The sequence below is a fragment of the Fistularia commersonii genome, chromosome 9 (assembly GCF_037954325.1).
Source record: "Fistularia commersonii isolate RoL2024-O1a breed Wild chromosome 9, RoL_Fcom_v1.0, whole genome shotgun sequence".
Lineage (NCBI taxonomy): Eukaryota > Metazoa > Chordata > Actinopteri > Syngnathiformes > Fistulariidae > Fistularia > Fistularia commersonii.
The window spans coordinates 5,039,624-5,057,922 of NC_141292.1; the positions used below are offsets into that span (position 1 = coordinate 5,039,624).

Here is an 18,299-nt window from a genome sequence, read left to right on the forward strand (position 1 = left end):
AGAGGGCAGCGTTTGTTTAATTCAACATGTATTTGTATAGTTTCTCAAATGTGGGTCAAGTAAACCCAAAATTATTCAAGCCTTTTGATGCCTTTTGATTAATGCGTGATTTTTACATCACTTTGTCATTTCTGAGATGGTAACAGAAAGCAACAAAAAACACACCGCTCTTTCAGACCCCCAACCCCTTTTTTTTATTATTATTTTTTTTTTACTTACACTGGCGTGAAGGAGAAACCTTTGCTGGTGTTTTGCTCAGCCGAGCTAACAGAAGTGACAGAACTGTCGGTTTTGGATGCTTGACCTGAGGAACAGGGAAGTATGTGTTCTATCAAGATAGAAAAATTACCACTGATATAAATTTCACGTTAAATTGTCAGCATTTTAAATTGGGGATAAAAAGGTGTTGGTTACATTTATCTTATGAAGGAAAAAATATAGGTAAAACCAAGATGTATACATCCCCATTCAATTCTCACCAAACACGAAGCTTCCCTGTGTTGCATTTTCTGCGGCTGATTTCTGGACCCCTTGGGTTGTATTCTGCAGAATCAGCAGTAAAAACAGCAAATATGTTGAAGCAAATTTCAGGAAATAAAAATATTAAAACTAATTGTATGCATCTCCAAAGAATAAATTGCATACTCAAACACAGTATAACAAATTAGGGTACTGTTCAAAGAGCTGTTGTTTTTGATAGAATTCTGGTTGAAATCTCCTTGCTGGGACAACTGGACTTGAATTTTTTCACTTGAAGACGTTTCACACCTAATTTGAGAGGCCCTTTCCGTTCAGAACAGAAGAAGTCCAGTTGCCCCAACCAGGAGATTTTGAAAATAATTCACCATGACCTGGATGACATGTTATTTTTCTAAATAATTGTGAAGAACATGGAAAGAAAGTAAATGACTTATTCAGCAGGAGGTCACTGTGTCCTGTCACTGCCAGTAAGTTTAACATGGGCCTGATGCGTGACAACCATTTGTAGAAGAAGTTCCTCTGTCACCCAAGTGATATTTTTAACACCAGAATGCGAAAGCACAGGGAAATTTCTATCCCATGGTACTAAAGGTTAGCATTCACAAGGAAAAAATGTCAGTAACTACTTACAAAACTACAACAGTCTTCAATATATAATTCAATCCATTTAAAATAATAGCTGCTGCATTATAAAAAGTAGCATCTTTTTTTTTAATTACTTTTTGGGGTTTGGCAGTTTACTTACTTTAGTTTATTTTATAATAACTCAAATTAGTGCCTTTTCTGTTGAGTAAGTAGGCATAAAAAATTATATAGCTACAAGATGCCTTGGCTGGATGGAAGTTCATCATTGATTGTGCTTGACTTGCTTCATGATTTCATGATCATGATAAGCTTTTTTCTCCTCACTCACAATTCTGAGGGTACTCTTCAGTGAGAATAGTTACACTTGGAAAACTCCTCTGACCATACAGATGTTAGACATAAGATATGGCTAATGTGACGACAACGCTTTACAAACAGCCAAGAAAATTGTGATCTAGCATCATGTATTACATTAAAAAAAGATGTGAAAGAGATGCTGTCACAGATTGAAATGTCACGGCTTGTTCAATTAAACCGAAGCTTGGCAAAATAAAACAAATAAAAGGCATAGTGTCCAATGGTGTAATGCATTTGTGTTAATGAAAATAAAAAAAGATGACAAGAGTTATAGCTGCTTTGATACTCACTCGTTTCCCTTGGTTGGATGAAACTGAGGATACCCCTGGTTGAAGAGCAGCTGATGGATCTGAAACTGTTGAGCTGGTGAAAACAATAACAGTGGGAAGATGTAAAGATCTTAGTGTGATTACAGTGTTCTGTCCACGATTAACAAAATGAAAAAGAAATATTACCCACACATTGCGAAAACTGTAATATGTTGCATGTGGTATCAAGCTTTATTACTGCAGATGGGGATAATGCTGCCAAAGTAAGGGTTCTAAACTCAATAGGATATCAACCTTAGTTAACATAGTTTTTGACACATTTTGAAAGTAAAATGCAAAATGCATTCTTGGTCCCCTCATTGAGCAAAGAATATAATAGCTTGTGTCTGGGGCATTACTGCATGATGCCATGAGTATTTGAGACAAACTGTGGAAAAGGCTCCCAGTCCAGTCATCTTAATCTCACAGTGCTTACATTCGATATTTGTTGCTGTGAAAAGACTTCATCTGTGGAAAGCCCTAATGACGGATCGTTTGCCAAAATATCAAGAACAAAAGTGGAGCACATCCCAGAGGTGGAATTAGTAAGGTAGAGGCTAAAAAAATAAGTGAATGTGAAAGGACTGAAAACCACTTGAAAGAAATTAGTCAAGGCTATTTGAGGAGAATATAACGAAACAGTTCTACTGTTGCAATAGAGTCTTTACCTTTGTTTCAATTCGACTCTTTCCTAATAATATTACTGTCATGAATTACATTGATTAACAATGCTGCGGCAGTACAACTCATAATGTCAAATTGAAGATGATCCTATGGCATTGTAAAAATAAACAAAGACAGAAAGACTCATCGATGGATCAATATCTCCTGTTCAGCTAGCCCAATTTTCAAAAGAAAAACTTCATATACCTAATTATGGTATATATTTGGTATATACCAACCAAATGTACTCTTGTTTTTGCATTCCTATAACAGTAATAACAAATGATGAAAAAAAGGCGTTAAAATGTACCCTATGACATTTTGTAAGATGACGAGGAGTCACAAAGGTCAGCGCTTCAACAACTGAATGTACTGCTGCACAATGGGTATTAGAAGAGATGCACCTTCTCAAAAAAAAGTCCAGGACTAAGCAGCTCCACTCACTTATTATTTAATCTGCGCATTTAAGCTAAATTCTAGGTCAATATTTGAGCAGCTCATTAATTGCAGTCAGGGGACTTGGGTTGGGAGGCCAGTGAGGGTTTTTAAATCAGTCTGGTTAATTAATTTTTGCAACAAGTAACTGCCAGACACAGTGTAACAGACTGTTGTTTCTCTGACAGATTAATTGTGCAAATACTGATGAATTCAATCAAAATGATATTTCCAAATAAATGGATATAATAAAAAATTGAATGTATCTCTTAATTTACTAAAGGTTCACTCTGGAATAATATTAGTATTAATAGTATGAAATAATAGTATTTTTCTATTAGGTCCAGTCCTTACTACGGTAAAAACCTTAAAAGATATATATATAAAATGCTGGTAATTCATTGGAAATATAAGGAAATAAAGCCCATTTTTATTGCAGTAAATGTACCATTTGCCAGTTTGTTCTATGAACCACTGTTTTAAATAACAGTGTTCATCATTGAGAAGTACTGAATGTGAGCTGATGTGTGACATCAAAAACAAACTACATGCTGCCTAAGTATTTTCATTTACCTCTTGATAAACGGCACGGGATATTTTAGGAGATTCGTTGTATAAAATTAGTTTTTTGTTACCTGACAGCAGTAGGAACTGACACCGGAGGTCCTTTGTCCTTGAGTTCCTGAACATTGACCACCTGAGGGACCATTTTCAGCGTAGACTCTGTCAAGGAAGTGCTAACGACAGCTGCAAAACAAAAAATATGTTAGTCATACAGGGAGATACTCATTTTCATTTCATTTTTTAACTCGATGTTGCACATTAAATATCACATTTCTGCGGTGGTTGGAAGCATAAAAGGAATAACTAGTTTATCTCAGAAACTGGCTGGAGTTTTTTCGTGAAGTTTGTCTCCACCTGGTGAATTATAGTAGGTATAGCAAGCAGCTAAGTCTGTTCACTCTGATTTTAAAGCATTTATTTGATTTCACTTGCAACGAAAGACTCATGCATATGATCTAACCTGTCTTGTGATTGGCCATTTGCCTACGGAGAGCAGCATTGGCTGCAGCCTGCTGGGCAGGGATAGTGACAGGTGTTGTTCTCTCAGCTGGTGGAGCTCCATGTTTTACTGTCTTCGTAGCAAGAGCGGTGCTATCAGCACTGCTGAGGGCAATCTTATTGGTGGGAACTGAAATATAATAATTAATTGCATCTGTGAAACAAAGCATTCAATACAGTGTGCTTAATTTAAAAAAGGTGTTATTTTATGACTGATAAAAAACATTTGTCATGTGTCAGGTTTGTGTGTCTCATCTTTGACAAAATCTATGGCTGAAAGGGGTATAATTCACTTACTTGGGCTGGCGATGGGGCTAAGTGCAAAGGGCATCCCCTGGCCTGACTGGATTTTGCTGAGAGGGGTAGACTGGATTGCTCCAAAGCCTGGTTGGATTGAAGGAGTCCTCACCACAGTAGGGTGGCGAGGAATGGACGATGGTGGTGCAGCAGTCATGGGAGGGGGTTCCTCCTGGAGTTCCTCTTCCTCCAGCTCTAAGTGAGGCATTTGAGACTGCTCCATTGACTGGGACAAGGAGGAAGTTGAACTCACGTCATCCAGGTCCTCATAGTATTTTGGGGATAGAAAAGCTGACCGACATAGGTTGGCTGGAAATAAAGCAAATGAAAAGTATAAATAAAATGACTGATTTAGATTCGATTTTTTTTTTTTTTAATTCAATTTATCTGTGTTAACAATTTCTGACATAATATATTCCTATGTTAACTTTGAGATATTAGTTTACAATGAGTTTTCAGCACAAGAAGTTTACCTGGTGCTGTTGAGCGGACAGGAGGCATCTGTCCTTTTGAGAGAAAGTTACGCAGCTGGGACTGTTTGACAGGTGAGATCTTCGGAGCTGGAGAAGCGTTCAGTCATTTGTTGAAGTCAGGGCTGTGTTACTATTACTCTATTACTACTGATACAAAATGTAAAGACAATTACCTCGAGAGGTGGCTTTGGTCTTATTGTGGGTAGGATCCAGTGTAGCTCTCACAAGTGCATCCTTCAAACTCTCGAGCTCATTTTCGAAACTGTGAAACACAATTCAAATTTGCAATGCGAATGAAACAATATGCAATACCTAGCTGCTTAAGAAAAGCCACTGAGCCATTTAACTTGTGAATACTGCTGCACTGCATGATTTGGGTTTTTTTATATTTCTCCCAGACCATAGTATTATTGTTCATTTCCATTTGGCCAAAGTTCAACTTTAAATGAGGTCAAACCTAAACACTTTTTCACAAGCCAATAATCTAAAATTATGTCACTAATTTGTCCCACATATTTTCACATTTTTTGCTTCATATTATTTATGCTCCTACCCTGCCACTGTTTCTGTAGCACAGTTCAGGTTTATGTTGGGAGTCCTGTTGTAGAGTCGCAGTGAAGTGAGCTCCTTCACCAGCTGATCCAACCTGGTTTTCTGCTGGCTGATTATGTAAAGGTTGTTGGCTAGTGTGGTGAACAGACCCTCTCGCCCCGGTACAACCATGTGCCTGTTAGACGGAAAATGATTTAACAAGGGCTGATTGAAAATAAAGGACGACCGTGAACAGTCATGGTAGAATCTTAGACAGTGGCTAAACACAGGACGGGATTACCTTTGTTTTTTCTTTTTCTCCAAGTGTTTCTCCCATTCCACATCCAGGACATCATTTACATCATCCACAGCAAATACAACATACTGATAAAGCCTGCGGATCTCCTATGCAATCAAATGACACATTGTTATGAAAATGTAAGGGGCCCATTTCAGGTGTTTATGAGAGAAACCATTAAAAAGGAAAAGTTATCTATTTAACAAGTTTCACCTTGAGTTGTTCTTCACTACGTGGATCCAGGGGTCTTTTGTACAGCAGCTGCCTGTAATTTCTGTCTTTACTGAGTTCTCCCTGGGCCTTGGCTTCTTCTGCCCCAGCAAAGCCCTCAAGTAAGGTGGTCTTCAGAGTGCCAATGTCACCGTGGAGAGACTGAAGAGGATACACGACATGCGGTTTGGACAAGGCTTGTGTCATAATTTAACAGACAACCAGTGTGCACTCAAAGAGTGATACTTCCCCCCTTGATGATATATTTCAGGCTGACAGAAATTGATTTCTGATCGTGAATATGAATCAACCCCCAAATCTCATATTTTCCACGGCAGCGTTGGAATGTCATTCGATAGGATTTATGGAAACAATCACACTTGAAACTTTCAATAGAATATAATACAATTTACATAACAATCCACTTACGGAGGGACTAGGAAGAGTTTTTGCCAAAAATCTTGTTCCAGGAAATGTCTTCTGACAGCCTATCTCTGATAAATTTATATCCAATCAGAATTTTAATCTGACATTTAACCTTAACTTTATATTAGAGAGACAGAAACTCAGCATGTGTTTCATGCAATGGCAATGATCATATAAATTTAAGATTTTCTTTAGATTTTTCTAAATGTATCATCATAATGAATGAATGAGATATCTTTTGACACAAATAAGTTACAACGCATGCTCCTTCAGACTGTAAATTAACTTCTCCTTCTGTGAACTAAAGAGCTCCCTCCCCCTATTGGTTCAGTGCTGTCTGTGCAGTCTCTCAACATGTTTTGGTTTATTCGTGGCTTTTCTTACTTCGGTAGTTTCCTTGATCTCCAGCGTAAAAATGTGGAGATCTTCTGACTCTTTCCTCAACTCCTTCATCTCTTCAGTGGTGCCAACCTTGAAGTCAGCTCTTGAGCTTCGAACCTTCAGATCGTCAAGCTCCTTCTGGAAATGTGAAATCTGACGACAATTCAAGGATGGAGAAGATCAATTGTCACATTCACCATTGGGAGGTAAATAAATGTTTCACTACAAGTTGTTTTTAAGGTGTCTGCAAGGTATAAATTCGATTTTAATGAATAGCCTCACCTCCTCCAATATACCGGTCATAATGGGATCAGACTCTTTCTTTTGCTGTATTTGTTTCTCTGGAGCCTTCACACCAACAGCTGTCTGATATAGGAAATGATAATTTAGTATACCAATAAATTCATTAAAACATTACAAGTCTAAGCAAAAGTTTGCAAAAAAATCAAAGTAATTCGATATTCACTCTCTGCCAGTACTGGTTGACATCTTTTCAGCATTCTGTCACAAGCACTGTAACATTTAACACCATATTTCTCTAGCAGATGTACAGTTCTATATTTAAGTTGCTGCTTGGTAAAAAAGTCCCAGTGAAATGGTGTGCACTGATGGAGACTCTGCCACTGCTTTTTGCACAAAATGATAATTTATGTATATAGGTTTCAAAGTAACAGACAACCATAAAAAGTTAAGTTGATAGGACAACAGAAACATATACACAGAGATGAGCACATGCATTTGTACAATCTATGTATGTATGTATGTATGTATGTGTGTATGTATGTGTGTATGTATGTGTGTATGTGTGTGTGTATGTGTGTGTGTATGTGTGTGTGTGTTTTCCAAAGTCCCTGCCTGTGGAGGTTGGCTTGGGGTAGGATGTGAAGGTTTTGGAACCACTGTTGGTGCACTGGCTTGAACCTGACGCACTGGAGCTGAGGAGACAAAAAAATAATGATATAATCACAATAGGAACCATAATCATCCATCCATCCATCCATCCATCCATCTTTCCTAATTTATCCGGAGTTGGGTCCCAGGGGCAGCAGCCGGGGCAGTGAGGCCCAGACCTCCCTCTCCCCCGCCACATGGTCCAGCTCCTCTGGGGGAAACCCTAGGCGTTCCCAGGCCAGCCTAGAGACATAGTTTCTCCAGCGTGGTCTGGGTCTTCCCCGTGGTCTCCTTCCAGATGGACATGCCTGGAATATCTCCCTCGGGAGGCGTCCAGGAGGCATACTGACCAGATGCATGGGCCACCTAATCTGACTCCTCTCTATGCGGAGGAGCAGTGGCTCTACTCAGAGCTCCTCCCAGATGATTAGACTTCTCCCCCTATCTCTTAGGGAGAGTCTGGCCAACCTGAGGAGGGAGTTCATTTCGGCTGCTTGCATCCGTGATCTCATTGTTTCGGTCACTACCCACAATTCGTGACAATAGGTGAATGTGGAAGAATGTGGAAAAGTAAATCGACCGGTAAATTGAGAGCTTCGCCTTTTTGCTCAGCTTCCTTTTCACCACGACAGACTGGTACAGAGTCCACTGCAGACGCCGCACCGATCAGCCTGTCTATCTCCCACTCCATTCTTCCCTAACTCGTGAACAAGACCCCTATATAAATAAACTCCTCCACCTGGGGCAGGTCCTTTTCCCCGACCTGGAGTGGGTATTCCACCGGTTTTCAGTTGAGCCATGGTCTGGGATTTGGAGGTGCTGATCCTCATCCCGGCCGCTTCACACAGCGAACCGTTCCTGTGAGAGCTGGGGATCATGGCCTGAAGAGGCTAACAGAACCACATCATCTATAAAAAGCAGAGACTTGATCCTGCGGCCACCAATCCGGATCCCTTCAACGCCCTGGCTGCACCTAGAAATTCTGTCCATAAAAGTTCTGAACAGAATCAGTGACAAAGGGCTGCCCTGTCTGAGCCCAGCTCCCACTGGAAACGGGTCCGACTTCCAACCACCAATGTGGACCGAGAGCCGGGAATCAAACCAGGAATGTTCAGTTCCAAAGACGATTGCTCTAACCCCTGCACAACACAACCCCAAAGTCTCCCACCCAGTTGGGGTATCGAACCCTGGTCTCCTGTGTGACATACAAGCCGGGGATACTAAATACTATACTAACAAGGAGTGGCAATTACGGGTTAAAATCATCACAAGTTAAGCATACACAATGTATCAGTTTGTCATTCGTAAAAATAATGTATGTTTACATCAATGTCCAAAAGTAGTTCAGTTACTAAATAGTTTCAAGTAAGCATGAAACAATGGCTTACAATTTTAAGATGAACATGATTACTATACTATTTAGACATGGAAACGTAATGAAGTATCTACGTGGGTCTTCACAGTCCCACACAATCATTTCAAGAGCCATGACACATGTTAGACTTCATTCAATTCTTAACAATACAATGCTATTTGGTAAAAATATAAACTACATGTCTGACCACTATGTCACTTTGGCTGTCTTACTTAGAGGAGGCGGTGGCTTGGTGGCTGTGAACGCAGGGGTGGTCAAACTGCTGGCACTGGAGATGGCTGCTTTAGACAGCGGGGAATTGAAGGAGAAGGACTGCGTGGCTGGAGCTGGGGTTTCCACGGCTGAAAACCTTTGAGAAAACCAAGAGGTTTTATAGGTCTTTGAACGGTGGTTGTTGTCGTCAGTTCTATTTCACTAGTTTGGATTCCTTGAATTCTAGCTTAAATTAAATAGCTGGTTGCTCAAAATATTTAAATAAATGATTATCAAAGACAATACATTGTGAGTTTAGAAACAGTATTTACCTCTCATTTAGATTTAATTTGACAGAAGGCATGGAAGCAGTTGAAATACTTTGGGCTGTTGAAGTTTGAGCAGGTGGTTTGATGGAAGGGGTGCTGAGAGAAAATGCTGAAGGTGCTGAGGGGGTATCAGATGGAGGTTTGGAGGCAAAAGAGAAGCTCGTGGATCCTGAACCAAAATGTGATGTCGCCCCAAGGCTGAAAGCTGAGGGTGCAGAAGGGGCACGGTTTGATGGCAAAGAGAAGCTGAAGCCTGACGATGACGAAGATACAAGAGCTGTGGGAACAATGCTGAAAGGGGCAGCAGACGAAGAGGCTGGAGCTGCAGGAGTGGAAACAGTTGCTGAAGTAAGGCCAAGGTTTGAGAAGGCTGCTGGAACTGCTGTGGCAGCACTTTTAGCTGACTGGGTTGCCAAGGAGCCTATGAAGAGAAAACCGATCAGAAATTTACTTTCATTTGATGCCTTTGATATTTGATTAAGTCTATGCTCTTTGGATTAAGTATTTTTAGAGTGCTATCAAAACGTAATAGAGTCAACCTGTGAACATAAAATAAATGATACCTGACAAATAAGAAAACGAAATTATATTTTAACAGAAAAAAACATTGTTGCTCTGTTCAGGCTCATGTCCAAAAAGCCGTTTTTGAGAAGCAGTGTCATTTTACATTGAAGAGCAGCTGTATCTGGCCACAATGAGAGAAGGCACTGCAGCCAACAGTTTTATACTTTACTTTTTATACTTTCTAATGGATCTCCTGTTTCTTTGCTCCTGCTGTAAATGTTTGAGTTTGACAATATCGGAACATTAAAAAGAGTCTTGCGTTTGATGCATTATTTAAAGTAGCCAATTGTATAACTGCCCTAGAGTCCCTTGCCACATAACAATAGAACATTATGATGATGTTCTGAAGTGCTTCAGATTATATATGCGATCCGATCAACCAGACAATGAATCTTCCTAGCGTGTTTTGTGCTTCAGGTCCACGCATACACCCCCACATGAACACATCCAACATATACAAATAATCAAGTAATTTCAGTTGTTGTCATAGAAATGTGACACTCATATGCAGCTTGTTTTAATTGTGTTTTTACCAGAGCTCCAAACTGAACCCCAGTGCTCACAAGACCACAAGACCACTTTTTGCTTGGAAAACATGCTTTGAGATTTTGGAGGTTTCAAGCAAACCGCATAAGGCATACGTCTGGAATGTGTGCAGGATTGACAGGCTTTTTGGCAGTGGCTTTTCAAACTCTACCTCAAAAATAATTGAAAAGACCAAACAACTAGCTGTAAAATGCATGTGGAAAGCCATTAGCTATATTTAAAATGGTCAACTTCATCACATTCGGGAATGGACAATTTTTGCAGCACTGCATCAAATAAGCCCCATTTGGGGCTATAAAACTTTATAATGCATTGTTATGATTAATAGCAAAGCCTCTGAGTATTCTGAATAGAGATCCTATTTATGAAGTCTAAAATAAATGGCACTTCACACAAATAGTGAGCAGCATTGTAATAGAAAGCATTTGTGGTGACCCCCTCCCAAACAAAAAACAATAATAATTTGAACAAAGGCCAAAGTTGTCTACTAACCAAACAATTTCTGTATTAAACCAAATTGATACACACCAGGAGATTGCAGAAAGGAACTTTCAAAAATTATTTCCCAATGTAGGATTGATAGATAGAATGGACCAACATTAGCTTGGTTGGCACGGAGGCAACGGCCAACTAGTCATGGGTGGGTACATTCGGTGAAGGTGGTGTCAAAGAAATAGTCTATGAAAGCACAGGTATAAACTGTACCAGAATCTAAACATCTGTGTTATTAATTAGTTTTCTCACCTGGCTTGGGGAATCTCTCACCCTCCAATGGGAGGTTTGAAGGGGGTGAGATCAGTTGCTTAGCCCCAGGATTGAGGTTAAGCAGAGCAAATGGACAGAGTAATCCTTCTGTGGACAGCATTAGCAGTGTGGGCACTGGAGGCAGGGTCTTCTCATCACCTTGAGAAAATGAAAGGGTCAAATACAGACTGAGTCAGGCCAGTGTACATCCAGATACAGACACTGCCTCCACAAAATGCAGTAAACTGAACATTTTGTTTGTTCAATAGGCGCGTGTAATATCTGAAACTATCAGTGGATGACTGCAATGTTGTTCTTAAGTCTCTGTGTTTGATCAATTACCCCTGACTCACCACTGTGACTGCTATTCTATATTTTGCATCTACAATAACTCTAAGTGCTGCAAATGCTTTTGGCATTGTGCCAGAACATTAGTATTTTGTCTGCATGAATTTAAGCCTACCTACAGACGGAGAAACAAAAAAATACAGACAGAAGGACCCTAATCAAGCAAGTAGCAATTTGAGGTGTAGTTTCAGGAAATAAAATGCAATTGCATAAAAGTTTCTGGAGATAAAATGCAATTGCATGGATAGATGGTGCAGAAAACCAAAACACAAAATACACTGTCTGATATTTAGTTTTATCTGAGATATGAAACTTTAGTCGAAAGATATAGAGGGTGAAAGAGAGAGTGAACAGAAGGGAGAGGCACACAGTAAAACTCATCAGCATTCTGCAACAGAATTGTCTGGGCTTTGTTGTTTGTTGTGGTCCTCCAGTTTGTCTGAACCATTTTAATGAGAGTATTTTTTCCCTCTACAGATAACTCTCTTGTTACATTCCTTTCACTTTCTCTTTCCAGTGTCTCACCTCAAATAGATTTACATCAGACTACAATCATGTCAAAATGTTTCTCAAATTGCAGGTCTTTTTTTTTTTTCCTTGGTGGGGAACAGGTTCTTAGAGGGAGCCACAAGAGATGTGACTAGACAGCATCAGCAGCTCTACGTGAATGTCTGGCAGACTGGGCCGGTTAAGATAAACCGTGTACTGAGACTGAAGCTCATTACTATTCATTTCACAAGCTGCAATAGAGCACTGCAGTAAATTCTATACGTACAAAGAAACATCGTGGATCTGCTCCTCGTCAATTTTTGGGGGTATTACTAAGCCTGGAATGTTTTAAAATATAAACTCGACAGAGAGAAGAAGAGAGCGATACTATAAAATTGACTTAACACAAATCATCTTTATGTGCGGGTTGTGTTTGCCTTTAATTTACAATCAGGATTGGAAATAATACTACTGTATATAGGATTCTGGAAAGAAACTGATCCGCCTACTATAGTTTTCAGTTGGACATGCTTCAAAACATGGCATTAACATTTGTTTTCATCGCCGCTGCTTTTATAACACTGATTTATGAAAACCAGTGCTTACTGGTATGACAACATATTTTTACATAAAAAAGGGAATAACCCACAAGACACTGTCATTTTGACTGACGGTGAGACTGCAACTGGGGGTTGGAGGTATCTCCAGCCATCCAAACTCTGTTCCCATATTCACAATTTGACTTAATGACGGTGAATGATTTTCAGTGATGAATTATTAAATCACTTTTCAAAATAGTCTTTATTTCAACATCAGGCTTCCCAAATATCTGAGGATACAGATTTTTTTCAGATGTCATCACATGAGCTTTTAAAATGAAAATGAATCCGCTTCATTATTACAATTTGCATGAAGACACAATAAGTGGCTTACTGAAAAAGTATGTTTTCCTAAGTGCTGGCTGTTTGTACAGATTGTTGCTGTGGTGTAAAGTAATGCCAGAAGAAATCTATTTTGGAAATTGGTCATATCCTATGTTGCTCCTGTGTTCAACCTCCTTTGCTGGGTTTGGTCTGTGTTGCTTCATTTACAGACGACATAAAAGGTATTTTTGTCCAAACAGTGTTCGTTAAGTAATGTGTGATGGAAACAAAATTAAAGTTGCAGGAAGACATTAAGTGCAGTTATGTATATATGTAAATCTCGCTTAGCGTGTCAGGAGAGAATAAACGCAAAAAATTAAATAACAAAAACTTACTGATACTTAGCTCCTGCTGGCTTGTGTAGTCTATGGCCAAACCAAGAGGGAATGTGTCATCACTTGTATCAGTCACAGGAAGTTCAGCTCTACTAGCATCTTCAAGGTTCCAAAGTTCCCAAACCTATAATGACAACATTTACTTATTTATGCTGACCACCAATGACCATTTGACACGATAAATCCTCTGAAGGTTCTCAGTCATTCAGGTCATGGTTAGCCAAGAAACAACTGTGGGCAGAAAAGTTTTAAAAGTAATATTTTAAACCCAACAATTAATGTGGAATATTTACAATAATCACCAGTCATGAATCACCAAAACACCAAAATCAGAGATTAAGGTAGACCACTTTTTACATTTGCAAAGATTATAGGTTAGCTATGGTCCATTGAATCCCAACTTCACTTTGGGGTTGCGACTGGTCAAAAGTACAGGTACAGTTGACTGGTCCAGACTTTGGCTGAATATCAGACCTGTCAGCACATTTAAAGATTCAGATTTTCATTTAAATACCTTGTCCTCTTGTCCTTTGGCTATGACACTGACTTCTATGGAAGCAGCTGATGCTGCAAAAACAAGGTCCCTGGATGAAAGACAATCACAAAATACATAATTTTACATGACTTGAACTTGGCCATGATATTCTTTTTGATGCCTCCAATGCCTACAAATTTTGACTATCCTTACCAGTCGTCTATGTGGCTAAGGAAGTAGTGGTGTTGTCGCTCCATGCAACTGCTGTACACAATGTCACCGAAGTTCACATACTTTGTTTCTATCTTCTCATCATTTTTCTGTAAAAATTAAAGGACATAATGTTACTGATTTTTAAAAACAGCTCAACTGTATGAAATAACATACATATATAACAACAAGACTTTGTTTAAATTATGACAATCCTGAAAGTTATCATACTACTTTTAGACTGGGCCAGTACCAGACAGCCAGTTATATAGAAGCTGGTGAAATTGATGATGAATTTCTAAGGTGTAGGGACAGATTCAGGGCCATCACTGATTTGAGAATGGGGTAAAAGCCACTACGAAATCAATTCCCAAAGTAGTGTAATTTCCTTTTGTCAATGAAACTGAACACCCCCAGCCCCCCTGCGTCTCTGACTCTGGTCGTACTTTGATCGAAAGCTCAACATAAAATAATTTTAACAATATTATTATTATTACTACTACTACTACTACTACTACTATATCAGTATACATGGTGATAATATTGCTACAGCTTGTTAAATGTAGGCTAGTACTAGCCAATTAGGCTTTAATATGTAGAAAGCAATGTAACAACAAAATAATGATGGTATTGCTTTGTAATTGCACTCTTTGCAAATAAGCTATTATGCGCTGAAAACATTGCCTCATCAACACAAAGCGCTGCTATTAGTTCATAACTAGTTTCCATTATCACCTGGAGGCCATATATATTTATATGTTAACAACTGGATATTGTAACTTTTGAGGAGGATTTATCCATCACATGCTAGAAAGTATTTGTAAACAACCAACCAAACAAAAAATTATATCTGAAAGTGATCCTTACATTGCTGATACCTAAAAATGTCCACGTACAATAAGCTATGACCAGATCACTTATAAGTAAACAAGGCAGTGCAAAACAGACAACACCATACTGAGTTATCATTTTGCATAGTTTGACTTTAAATTGTAAGGCCAAACAATTCTTTAAGAAGACAACAAAAAAATAAAAAATAAATAAAAATAAATTATGTAATAAATGGAGATTGTGACAACATAATGTTACTTTATCTTTGACTAACTTTGCCTGGGTAAATATTTTTATCTGCTTATTACAAATAATGAATTAGTTGGAACAGAGTTAAATGAGATACACTGATCATTGCAAAAACTCCCTATTTCTATCCATCTTGCAGGCTGAAAGCTCACATCCATCTTTAGATTTAATGTGCCTCCAGCTTTTGCAGTTTCTGTAAAAAGTGTTTTGTGAGCCCAACAAGACACTGGGCTTAAAACAACTGTTTGAAACTTTCATTCAAAGACATTCTTTGATGTGTTTAAAAACACTTATTCTAAAGGAACTAGGGTCATACCATATTTTCAAATAGCACTGATTTAATGACAGGCCCTATTGAATAAAGTTATATCTTCTTAAACTTCAACTTTATGATTCCACCCGAGATCCAAATGCTGCTGTCTTATAATGTTCAGACTGTCCGTGTCAAATAATAAATGCCTCAAGGCTTGATAACGTTTCAGGAGAAACCCCTGGTTAAGCAACAAAAACTGGAAAAAAATCAGAATATGACCTGGACTCAGTTTGGGGGTGGGTATATGGTGAGATGCACTTACAGGGACATGGATCAACACAAGGTCAGGGGGAGTAGCTGGGGATCCGTCTGCAGAAGCATACACCACTGCAGACACGAAGGTTCTGATCCAAAGCACATCCAGGACTGTAAGGGACAAAAGAAGATTAGAAGCCCCTGGGACATGACAGTGTTGACAGATCGATGCTTCAAAATGAGATCAACTGAACATATTCACTTTAATTAGAAGGAAAATATTTGGATTAAAACATGCAGCTCAAATGACTTATTTAAATGGGCTTAGGGCTATCCCACCTTTGACAGGCTTTTCAGAGATATGTGGGCATTGGATCACCCTCTTCTCTTCCAGCATCTTTTGGATAAACGAGATACATGTTACTCATATGATTATCTAAGGTAGAATGTACATCTCATGGAGCTGTAACTCAAACTACAGTGAATTATTTTCACTTACAGGGGTATAGTGACTGACAGTGGCATCTATTTTCCCTGCAGCAACTTGTCTTCCTTTTGGGCTCCAGCAAACTGTGTGAAAGAGTAAAGTCGGTACATTTTCAGCGACACAGTAAAACGGAAACAAGGGAAACGCACGTGCCAATTCTCCTAAAGAATAGGCCTAACACAAACAGCCATACTATACTGTGTCACACTCACTGCATGTAACACCCTTTGAAGCAGGTAGCTCTGCTTGCACTACGACACTGTCAGTTACACTCAAAATGACCAGGCTGCCATCAGAAAGGCACACAGCCAACATGTATATCTGGAGAGGATTCCACTTCAGGTCCTGCACCATGGTTCCCTGAGGAACTGATGGCAGCCATGATGCAAAAGGTAACTTTTGTGGTCTCGTCTGGAAAAGTGCAAGAACAGAGAGAAGAAGACAAACACAAAAAAAAAAACAGGTAAAAGGTTTTTAATGACTGACTCTGGCAGAAACAGGGGGCTTTAAATTAGACATGATGAGCAAAAGCGTTATAATATACTAGTGAAGTAAACCCACCTTGAAACATCATAGGGTGTATGGGGATATTAACTATACCTCTCTGCAAGGACCGCTCACATAATCATATTCAAAAGTACTTTCACACTTTGGATCTACTCATGTATTTCATTGACTATAAATTCAGATGACTTTTCCTTTTATGTTTAATGAAATTTTCTTTCAGGTTTTTATTCATCCACTGTCTATCCTTCACAGAGGGTCATAAGTGCTGGAATCCCATGCTGGAGGTGTTTACAAACAGGCTGCTTTTTCTGCTATTCATTACATGGCAGCACAATATTCCCATTCCTGCTGGATGGTTATTAAAAAAAACTAATTGGTTAAAAAGAAAATAAAATCTAAAATGTCAAACAAATTAACTCACAAGTCAGAAACTTACTGCATCTAAATCAAATGATCAAAATTTTAATGAGTTTTGATTTTCTCAACTAAATGTTTCCTCCTATTTTTCCATTTTAATACCTACGAATGTTTATTATACAAACAATAATATCTATTTTACACGGTTATTAGTTTGTGGGTGAGGTTATTGACTAGGTTATTTACAACATCAGCATTTCATCTCTAAAACAGGGACAAACAATCCACAAAATTGACAACAAAATTGTGTAGGTAATCCATGTAACAACATGTTGAGTTAGTTTACATAAAGAACCAGCAGACTGAAGCAGTTTGCCTGTACTAAATAAGCAACGAGACGATGTTTATAATTCTCCCAAAATAACATAAGCATGTGTACTGGCACATGAGGTCAACCGAAGGATGGGGTTACCATGTTAATGAAGGTGCGAACATCGTAGAAAGTGAGGGATAAACCAAGCTCCTCAGACAAGCCACACACAGACAAGGTCAGTTCATCAGAGCTGAGAGTGAGGTGGTGCAGAGTCAGCTCCACGGTCACCTCAGCCAATGGAGCTGTTCCATTGACTACACCAGCAAATGGAAAAGAAACAGAAAAACACAGTGAGAGGAGCATGATGTATCATTGATAACTCGCGTCATTGTTTAGGGAACACTCGCAGTTTCACTTTAGCATTTGTGCTCATACCAATTTTGTTGGAGTTGCCATCTAGTTTATCAGCAGCAAGAATGGCCTGTGTGAGATAAACCTTAAATGTTCTGTCCTGCCCAACAAAAGTCAAGCCGTATTTATTTGAGACACAAAGTAGACTTGATCTTTCTTTTGGTAAGGTTCCTGTGGGTTCAAACACTCTTGTTTTCTTCATTTCACGAAACTGGAAATCCTGTAAAAAGAAAAAAAAGATTGACGTTTTTCGCAGACTAACAATTATGTGTCTTGTTTGGTGACAATCAATTTTCTGCTATTTAAACGATGTGAAATTATACAGATCGCTTTCGTGTTAATAAATTCTGGCCGCTTTAAAAGGAACATTACACACAAAAATATTAACTTTCAGATCGGCTCGAAAGGGAGTCTGAATTGCACTTTTTGTAAGTCGCTTTGGATAAAAGCGTCTGCTAAATGACTAATGTAATGTAATGAGTCTAATGACGCAAAAACAACTGCGTGAGCTAGCTTCTACCCGATGGTAAATGTTTATGTAGAGACAACCGTTTTTCCGCTATAAAGTTTATACCCTAACAGTGAAGTCAATTCCTTGTTTTTTCTTTACTCCCTCAACATACATACGGGACTGCTGTGCGAAACTCAAAAAGCTAGCTAACTGTTTGAGCTAGCCCCTCTGCCATTGAAGACGAATGGAAATATTGCT

The 18,299-nt window shown here is 38.9% G+C and overlaps 1 protein-coding gene across 1 annotated transcript in view; it reads right to left on the reverse strand.

Moving 5' to 3' along the window:
- The window catches only part of nup214 (nucleoporin 214), a 30,660-nt gene that overhangs the window by 12,121 nt on the left and 240 nt on the right, over nucleotides 1-18,299 (reverse strand). The window contains exons 2-27 of the mRNA XM_086152116.1: nucleotides 17,615-17,810; nucleotides 17,339-17,493; nucleotides 16,215-16,413; nucleotides 16,015-16,085; nucleotides 15,855-15,912; nucleotides 15,583-15,686; nucleotides 13,931-14,037; nucleotides 13,757-13,826; nucleotides 13,243-13,366; nucleotides 11,148-11,306; nucleotides 9,297-9,714; nucleotides 8,985-9,121; nucleotides 7,362-7,441; nucleotides 6,789-6,872; nucleotides 6,510-6,659; nucleotides 5,703-5,861; nucleotides 5,493-5,596; nucleotides 5,214-5,387; nucleotides 4,834-4,922; nucleotides 4,661-4,747; nucleotides 4,188-4,496; nucleotides 3,853-4,020; nucleotides 3,464-3,575; nucleotides 1,713-1,785; nucleotides 480-543; nucleotides 220-304 (exon numbers count right to left, since the gene is read on the reverse strand). Of these exons, the coding sequence (XP_086008242.1) occupies nucleotides 220-304; nucleotides 480-543; nucleotides 1,713-1,785; nucleotides 3,464-3,575; nucleotides 3,853-4,020; nucleotides 4,188-4,496; nucleotides 4,661-4,747; nucleotides 4,834-4,922; nucleotides 5,214-5,387; nucleotides 5,493-5,596; nucleotides 5,703-5,861; nucleotides 6,510-6,659; nucleotides 6,789-6,872; nucleotides 7,362-7,441; nucleotides 8,985-9,121; nucleotides 9,297-9,714; nucleotides 11,148-11,306; nucleotides 13,243-13,366; nucleotides 13,757-13,826; nucleotides 13,931-14,037; nucleotides 15,583-15,686; nucleotides 15,855-15,912; nucleotides 16,015-16,085; nucleotides 16,215-16,413; nucleotides 17,339-17,493; nucleotides 17,615-17,810 (3,536 nt within the window). The remainder of the gene's footprint in view (nucleotides 1-219; nucleotides 305-479; nucleotides 544-1,712; nucleotides 1,786-3,463; nucleotides 3,576-3,852; nucleotides 4,021-4,187; nucleotides 4,497-4,660; nucleotides 4,748-4,833; nucleotides 4,923-5,213; nucleotides 5,388-5,492; nucleotides 5,597-5,702; nucleotides 5,862-6,509; nucleotides 6,660-6,788; nucleotides 6,873-7,361; nucleotides 7,442-8,984; nucleotides 9,122-9,296; nucleotides 9,715-11,147; nucleotides 11,307-13,242; nucleotides 13,367-13,756; nucleotides 13,827-13,930; nucleotides 14,038-15,582; nucleotides 15,687-15,854; nucleotides 15,913-16,014; nucleotides 16,086-16,214; nucleotides 16,414-17,338; nucleotides 17,494-17,614; nucleotides 17,811-18,299) is intronic.